The sequence below is a fragment of the Falco naumanni genome, chromosome 12, assembly GCF_017639655.2.
Source record: "Falco naumanni isolate bFalNau1 chromosome 12, bFalNau1.pat, whole genome shotgun sequence".
Taxonomy (NCBI): Eukaryota; Metazoa; Chordata; class Aves; order Falconiformes; family Falconidae; genus Falco; species Falco naumanni.
The window spans coordinates 22447479-22456586 of NC_054065.1; the positions used below are offsets into that span (position 1 = coordinate 22447479).

General features: G+C 44.6%; 1 protein-coding gene across 4 annotated transcripts in view; it reads right to left on the reverse strand.

Annotated features, from left to right (window-relative positions):
- The window catches only part of PACC1 (proton activated chloride channel 1), a 45304-nt gene extending 36518 nt beyond the window's left edge, over window positions 1-8786 (reverse strand). The window contains exons 1-4 of one of the 4 annotated variants that reach the window (XM_040612275.1): window positions 8492-8786; window positions 4600-4696; window positions 2828-3037; window positions 627-781 (exon numbers count right to left, since the gene is read on the reverse strand). In XM_040612275.1, coding sequence (XP_040468209.1) covers window positions 627-781; window positions 2828-3037; window positions 4600-4696; window positions 8492-8527 — 498 coding nt within the window. In that variant the 5' untranslated portion in view covers window positions 8528-8786. Of the gene's footprint in view, window positions 1-626; window positions 782-2827; window positions 3038-4599; window positions 4760-8491 lie in introns of all 4 variants that reach the window. The other 3 variants (XM_040612272.1, XM_040612274.1, XM_040612273.1) reach the window with 3 other exon arrangements.
- Window positions 8787-9108: the final 322 nt, after the last annotated feature.

Below are 9108 nucleotides of genomic sequence, written 5' to 3' on the forward strand. Positions count from 1 at the left end.
TACGTTAATGTTTAGTTTCCTTAAAAACAATCTAAGCAATCACTTTAGATACAAATGACTGTATTTAATACTTTATTTTTTCAACATTTATTTATACAGAAGCTAGATTATTTGCATTTTTATGGGCAATTTAAGACAGACTATCATTCAATGTACCCATCTTACTGGCTCACAACGTTTCAGCACAATGAAATGCTTTGTGCCCAGTTAAGATTCTTCCAAGTGTAACAAAAATAGCATGTAATTCTCAGCAAACATACAAAAAGATATCCTATCCTGCTTTAATGAAATAACTGATACTGCTTTCAATCAAAGCTAGATTTACTATATCAAGGGGTATGCTTGCCAGCTCAGTTAGGAGAGAAATGAAGTGAGAGTTTCATTGTAAAAAAATTACTTATTTTGTCCCACTCAGGTTTTCATGCTGCACACACCCACGTGACAGCTGATCTTCCACAACACATATACACACTGACTGGGTTCTTTTACATTTCTGAAAACAAAAGGACAGATGGCTAGAAGCAAGGATTTTTTTTACAGCACTTCATAAATATTTTTATTTTCAAATACCATTACAAGCAGGAAACCCCCACTGAGTAAGCTTTGTTCTATGCTATTATTATTACCATCGTTTGATTAGTAAAAGGATCTGTGTAGTTGATTCTCTGAGTGGTGCATTCAATGTCTCCCGGCTGACCTGGATTTATCAGAGGCAGAATGTGATCATAGTAATGATGCTTGCAGCTAAGCAGCTGAGCCTTGCCTGGGTAAAAGGCAATACCTGTTTGGGGAGAAGAAACATTAAAGAGAGCCAATTTCTTTCCCAAGTAGATGGATTTTCCTTCTGGGACTTAATCCCACAGGATACTGAGCTATCCTCAAGATCAAGCAAAATAATCAAATTAAACCAACACACTTCAGCATTTTTCTGGAGCAGGGCAAAAGTGCCGGCTGCATCAGGGCAGAACCCTCGTGACACACTGAAAAACAATCCGGGTTCACACTCTGTAACAACAATTCAAGGTTTACAGAAGCTGCTAAGTTTCCCTAGTCTTCCCACAAGCCAGCAGCTAATACATCAGTCCCTCTCACCACAAATGAAATTAATTTAAACTGTTAGGACACTACAGAAGTCAAATGGCATATGTAGTGCTTCAGCATGGGCGTGTCTTCAGATATTATCATTTAACGTACCGAATTTTAATTGAAAATAATGTACGTACTATACAAGACAGATCAAAGATCACTGGGTGATCTAATAAAAGTGAAAAGATGCTCTTCAGAACATCTAGCATCTTCTGTTCACTGAATACAATGTCATGATAAAAATCAAAGCCAAACAGTACTAACTGTTACCATCCCTTACTACTTATATCATTGGCTAGACAGGCTACTACTGTCACCTGTATGGAAATTCATATATACCATAAATCTACCCTTTCAGACCAACAGTACGCAGTAGAAGAACCTCAGTCACCTCAGCTATAAGTGGCTAGCAAAATACAAGGCCCAAAACAAAAAATGTTGTTACGGCACATTTATTATTGGAAACAAGCTTGCTTGAAGATGATCTAGACCAACTACCAAAAAAAGCAAGATTTAAGTTATTAGATACGATCAACTCACAGCTGAGATGATCTGTCCACCAAAATGCAAGATGTCAAAGCAGTCAGCATGTATCAGTCTAAAACTGCTTTATCCCTTTCCTCAGTGCTCCACACTTACAGCTTGCCATCTCATCACTTTAATAGCATGATGAAGTAAAGGGCTACATTAATTTAGGTTCTCTGATCTGGCAGGTATCCCTGAAAATACTTTTGGATTTATATGTATGTTCTTCTGCTTCTTTAAATGACATTTTCTTCCTGTTGCTGTATGAAAGGCTCATGTGGAGGGGGAAAAAAAAAGGGGGGGGGGGGCGGGGAAGGAAGCCTGCTTTTACAGTCAGATCCACGTGGTCCAAATGCAAGGTCCTAGTTACAGAGCTGAGGCTAACTGGCCACACAGAAAAACAACTACAGGAATATGGCAACAACTTGAAACACTCACCTTTCAGCCACAATTACTGGAGTGGTTATTTGTAAAATGTGGTAACACTTCAAACAAAGTATTATTTTTAAATTGAAAACCGACCTATGACTGTTGGAGATGCATTTGCTACTGCAGCTCTATTTATGAATGGTTACTGGATAATTGAAAAAATAATAATAGAACTCCCTATTAAAAAATGCTTCTGTGGCGTAATCCCGCCTGCAAACTGGAACACAGTTTTCTGATGCCACACTGCATTTTCATGCCAACATCGTTCCCTGCAGTCACATCCCATTTTCATTGCCTACTGATGTAATACCAAGTTGTAAACAATACAGAACAGAAGCAGAAAGTGGCACTGTGGTTACTCTGTGGTTGGTTTGAGAAATTCACCTTCCTTACTGAGAGTCCAGTGCAGCACTGAGGTCATGATAGCCATCCTATGTGCTACCCTGTTTGAACAATACAGTTTGGGAGTATTTCCATAAGGAATTATCTTCTTTCCCTAAAAGAGGACTCATTCTAGACTCTGCAAACATTTTTTATCCATGAAATCTTACATAATGTTCCACAGCTACTGTTATTCATGGTACTGGCGTGAAAGTTCCCAAGATCTCCTGTACACTATTAACATTTCTACGCAAAGGCAACACAACATCGATCAAAAAAAAGAAGTGAAAGATGTGGGTCAAAGCATTATATACACTTCGGGCCCTGGAGAATCAACACTAAAAATTTTAAGCCATTTAAGATAAATGTGAACAATTTAACCCATTTTTTTTGTTACCACTCTTACCAGGTGCATCATACAAGGATACTTCCTTGTAAGAGACAGACATCACTGGGTGCTTGAGCTTCTCCCTGAAGTCACTGATGGTTTGGTAGACAAGGAACACAGCAACAGCCATAAGCAGCAGATAAATAAACAGGAGAATTACTGAAAAAACATTCTTTAGGCAGGTCTTGCTGAAACGCAAAGAAGGGGCAGCGGTACCCAGTTCACTATCTGGAACCAAACAGAATATGGATTAGGACTTTAAAATACAGGCATTTGGACTGAATGTATGTAGTATTCATTTAAAGATCAATCGCTTGAGAGGAAAGTATGCCTCAAACTCTGCTTGATTTAAAAAACCACAACTATTGCTGATTTTTATGATCAGTCAGGTAGATACTTCCTTCTCAAGCATGGGACATAATCCTCCAAACATTGTGCTTATTTTTCACATATTGAATTTGGCACTTGCTTAAAGACACTGCAGGCAGGAAATAAGGTTTATTTTCAAAGACAACTCAGAAACAAAGTTCAAAGTTCATGAGAAAAAAAGAAGTCTGTTGATGGTCAGTCTTTCCTCCTGGAAAAAACAACTCCCTTTCCCCCTCCTAGTCTGAAGTAATTCTTACACACTCAGCATATGCATCAGCAGAGAGAATTAATATTCTAACACTCTTCCACAGCTATCTGCATTGGATCTCCACCATGGTAGAAGTCACCAGATATTTCTTACCCTCTCATTTTTGGAGTCTAATTCATAATTCCTTGTGCATACTACATAAAGTCTCACAAAAGGATTCTTCCAATTACAGCTAGAAAAAGACCGACCCAAACCTCTCACAGTCTCCTTGCCTTCAAAGCTTATTCTCTGAAGATCTTCACACTAGTCTCGCTTGTACACAGACACTGCTTTCCCCATACTCCCTGCATTCGCCATTTCTTTTGGCGATACTTGTAAGGAAAAAGTTCATGTACTAGAGTTACAAGTCATGTTTTGATTGTAAGCGATACATAGCTGAACGCACAAAAGAACATATAAAACCCAACAAATGAAAGGAAGTAAGTAGGCATATTTTACGACTACTCTTCTGTGTGGTGTAAGTTAATGTCAGGCCCTTTCAGGCCATGCCACACACTGCCCTTCAACTGTAATGGCATGGTTTGGTGTTTGTTCCTTAGCACAACAAACACTAGCCTTTTAATAAATCCTCTTGAACACATAACCTCTTACAAAGGCCCATGGTCACACACGTGTTACCAAGTTACATGCCAGGAAATGGCAGCCAAGGAAGTTAGGGCATTAATATGCATAAAATTGCACTGCTGAAACAACTATGTCTTGAACAGCTGCTAAACATTTAGGTGATACTCATTTCAGGCTGGCTTACCTTAACGCCTGCATCTGAGCTGCAATAAGCCCATTTAACACTGCCCTGCACCCTTCGGAAGCAGGACTGAACAGTCCAACTAAAATCTGTTTAACAGCACATCGATTCAATATTGCATCTTGCTCATGTAGATCTGGCACAGACTTTGCTTGCAATCCACTGCCATCACAGACACTGCAAAGCAGGTAAGATACAACACAAAGGGAGACGACATACTAAGCTGTCTCAGAACCAGATGTGCTCAATCTTCTTTGATTGAGCACAGTTCATGACAAAGCAATGTTCTCATCTCAATCCTTGGCTGCTTTCAGAAGTGTAATTAAAATAAAAACACAACCAAACCCACACACAGCAGCAGCTTATTAGGCACTTAAAATTGGTAATTTCTGGGTCAATAGTTGTCACCTGGTAAAATAACAGAGCTGGCATCTTCATGAACTTCCATCTCTCCTTCTCTCTCATCTGTTGGATTTTCAGATACTCGCTCCACATCTTCACTCAGCTGTGTAGTTAAAACAGTGGTTCAATTTCCAAACATGCTCTCAACTTGCAATTGCTGGAATTTCTATGGTACAAATAAAAGAGGCTCCAACTAACCAAACACACAAAAACATGCCCCCAGTCCAAGAGCACCCAACATCTGTTCCACTTGTTCGCAAGACAAGAGCTACATTTATGTAGACCTATAGCTAAAAATTAAGTGACTTGCATGTGCAGAAAGACGGCATATTAAATTTAACCTACTTCTACCCTGCTGCTTCAACAATAACATCTCCTTTTCTTTCAAGATCAAAGTAATTGTTTCCCTGGCTGCTTCAGCTTACTTTGAACCCCCAATTAGGACAATGCCCTCTGAAATAAGCAGAAACTTTATTCTGTCACTCAAGAACATGTTTCTAGGCCTAAACAAACCACAGCACGCACCAGCAAACAGACCATTAGCACTTCTTAATAAAGAGGTGCAAAAAGAGTGAGCTGCATTTTGGCAGGTATTAGGGCAAGTAACTCAAATGCAGTCTCAGACACATAGGTAGGTGGGTCATTACAAGACAACAGTCAAACATCCCTACATTTCTGGTACTTATTTGAGCTCACTGTACATATTATTATGTATTAGTGGTTATGCAACTAATTAGTCTTCCAGTGTTTCTAAAACAGCAACAGAGACCAGATGTTTTCTTGTTTTGCTATTCAGAGCTCGGGCCCAAACTGCCAAGACACTTCCGTCAAGGTCCAAAGCTTGTCACATCAGCTAGGCATCACATGAGATCATGAAGCATTAGACATATATATCTAAGTATATCCTGTATGTTTTCCAAATTTCTTTTGTGGCAGTGACTGACATACCAATTACAGCAAGGCAAACTGGGGCATAAGCTTGCAGCACATCATGTGTCACACAGTAACTGTCCAAGCCAAACACTCAGCATCACCTACCTAATTAGGTAAGGAAGATCAGTTTTGCTCCTATTTCAAGGAAAACGGGGGCACTGTTAATGCAGCAGCCACACTAAATGCTATTAAACTTTACACCCCAACTTGCTCAACAGTAACGTGCATGCATCCATAAGGAAGTGCTTTTATTTCACCCAACTTTAATTCAGTATTGAAATAATCATTACAGCATTAACAGATCTTTATTTGCACTTATTAGGGAAGAGTCCACTCATTTAATGTCTTCGAAATCTTACGTAAAGTCTCCATCACCTCCTGCTGTATTTCTGTATCCATTTCCACCATGTACAGCAAGTTGAAAGTAGCTACCCAGGTTTTTTTAAACACTTTACACATAAATAAAGCATGATTTCCCACAGGCGAGGCATGGAGTGAACAGGTAACTAACAGGTTCATTTGCAGGCTCCAACCAAAGATTTTTTTTCAATTATCTCCATAAAATAAGGTAAAATTAACACTCTGTTCCTTTCTGTAGAAACACACCAGTTCTATTTGTTTACCTGACCCCAAAAAACCTATTCTGACACAAGAAGAGTATTCACCGAACCTTTTGGACTGGTTAAGCCGAATCAGCTAAGAAGCCAATTCAAATTATACTTATGCAAAGTCCTTATACCAGAGCTGATCCAAAAAGTTTAACGGCAGTTATAAAGTCACTGCAGTTTCTCAGCTGACTCCCACACCTCTCTGGTTCAGCCACAGTTCCCCAGATACAGGCACCTCATTATGTAGATATAACACCTGAGGTAAATGAATTCTATTCCTGATAGCAAGGAGATCCCAACATAAGTTTAAACAAGAACACAATATGCAACATTTCTTATCCTCTTAAGAGAACCTACTCTTGGACTCCAATACATAGAAGAAACAGAAAATAACACCTTTCAGCATTCCTTAGAAACAACAGGGGGAAAAAAAACCCAAATGCTATCCAACTATGTTTTCTTATCTCTGATCACAAGCTTTTCGTAAGCTTTTCGCACATAGAACCAGTGAAGGACAGCTAGTCAAAAGCAGGAGTGCTAACATTGCCTCAGGTGCAGTGCGTAGATTGAGCTGATGTCTAAGACCCCCTAAAACAAACTAATTTCACTGCAAATCTTGAACACCTGACCTGACAAGAGGTGAAGCTGCATAAACCCACTGAGGCCACTGAAAGCCTAGCACCGTTCATGGCTCAGTTACCCTGTTCTGAGCATACAGCATACTGACTCTACAAAGCACAGACCTATAAATCCAACAACTCTGAGATGTATTGAGCTACAGTCTTCTAAGAACTGGAAAGCCAGCACAGCATTACTGCATGACAGATGATTCTGGTTTCTTCATAACTGACAGAATCAAGGCAAATGACAACAGCGAACCTGGAGTATGCCAACAGTGTTCACCCTCGCAGGCCAGTTCTTCCTACACCTTACTTTTGATAAAGAAGTGAAACATGGTGCTGATGCAGAGAGAACACAAATCTGCAGGGCAGCGAAGCTTGTAATAGGATGCAGAGATAGGACAGGATGTCAAGAGCCATAAGTGCATGAAACAGACCTTTGTTCAGCATTCCTCTGAGCTCAGCACGTACAGCTGAGTGAGAAATAACTGCAGGAGCCTGCCTGTGAGCGGGTAGTTCCTTTTCAGTCCTACACATGGAAAAGCACTGGACAAACAAAAGCTCAGAAAAGGCATTTCCAGACATCTGAGCATCCCTGCTAGGGGCAGGAGCATCACAGACTGGCTCAGGTGCCAGAGAAATAGAAACACAACTACTACACATACACACCATCTAGACTTGTACCACAGAGTCTGGGACAATTCCAAATGTACAGAGCAGTGCCAGTGGTGCCTGATACACAAGGCAGAAATGTAACATGCATAGTCAAGTCCATAGTTCAGACAACAATGTGACTTCATGAACTCTCTCAAGTACCTCTCCTACATACAAGCTCTTACACGAGTTAATTTCATCCTGATAATCATGGGATAAAACCTTCCTAGTGGATAAAACCCTCTTAAATAAAAGGGGAACTTGTCCATACAGGCCTTTTGCGGGTCCACTGATTCATCACCTTCCAACACCTTCTAGCCCGGCATGAAAACCAGAAGCAGAAACTAAACAGACAGTACTAAATTAAATTGAACATATTAAAACAGAGCCCCGAACTACCCATCATACGCAGAGGGAGGCAAACATCTGCATTACTTTTGCCTGCAGGACGCAATCAAGAGCTCCCTGTTGCAAGTCTCCACCGCTGCCGAACTTGCACAAATAGCTTGTATCTCTAGCTCGGGAGAGAGAGAAACGAGCAAGGAATTCCGGCTGCCGGAGCCTGTACAGTGATATGCAAACCAGGCGCTGCCTCGGGCTCTCGGCAGGACGATAACGCGGCCCTCGGCTGCGGTACCCGCAGCGCCTGGCTCCGGAGCGCCGGCCGGCCGCACCCAGCCCGGACACCCGAAGGAGCTGCCGCCCATTACCACGTTGAAAGGTAAAACGTGAACTGCAGCCCACCCAAACCACCCGTTTCTCTCCGGCGAGCGCGGCTGCACCCCGAGGCGCCGGTTCCCCAGCTGCGGAGGGGGGCTGGGGGGCAGCTGAGGGCACACGCCTCACGGCGGGGCCCGGCCGAGCGACGCTGCGGAGGGCACCGTGCGCAGCCCCCCGCCCCGCCAGGGCTCCCCGCCCCCGCAGCGGCAGAGACCGGAGCGAGCTGAGCTCACGCCGACAGCGCGTCGCGTAACCGCTCAGCGAGCGGCGACCCAAGCCCCGGGCCGGGCACGAACCGCCGGGGTCTGCCCCGGCCCCCCCCGGCGAGCCGGGCCCCGCCGCCCGCTAGCCCTGCCCCCCTACCTCCTGGTAGGATGCGGAGACCTCTGCTCTTAGCATGGCATCGGCGGGGGAGCGGCCGCCGCGGGGGCCGGGAGGCAGCCCAGCCGCACCGCACCGCACCGCACGGGACGGACGGCGACGCCGCGGCCGAGCCGCCCTAGCCCGGGCAGGGCCACGCAGGCGCCGGGACCCCCCAGCCGCCCGCCGGCCGCTTCCCGCCCCGGCCTCGCCACAGCGGCGCGGGGGCTGCTGGGAGGCGTAGTCCAGCGCAGCGGCGGTAACGGCTCCGCGCGCCCGTCGGTGCCGGCCCGCGCCCCCCCCAGCGGGGGCAGCCCGGGGCCCTCACCGCGCCGGCAGCCGCCCCGGCTCTCCGCGTCCGGGCTGCAGGGCACGGCGCAGACGCCGCCAGGCTCGCAGCGCCAGCGGGGCCGGGTCTGGTTCCAGCTCCCCGAGCCGGCTCCGCCGTCCCCGCCGAGCGCTCCCGCGGGACGCCGCCCGCCGCAGCGGCTTTCTTGTGAACTTTACAGGAACGTTTCCCTCTACTAAGCACACAGAAGTGCACCTTGTAGCGACGGGAAAAGTCTTTTCTACACCACACACTTCACAAACTCTCCTATGCAAGAATGAACTAGATCGGA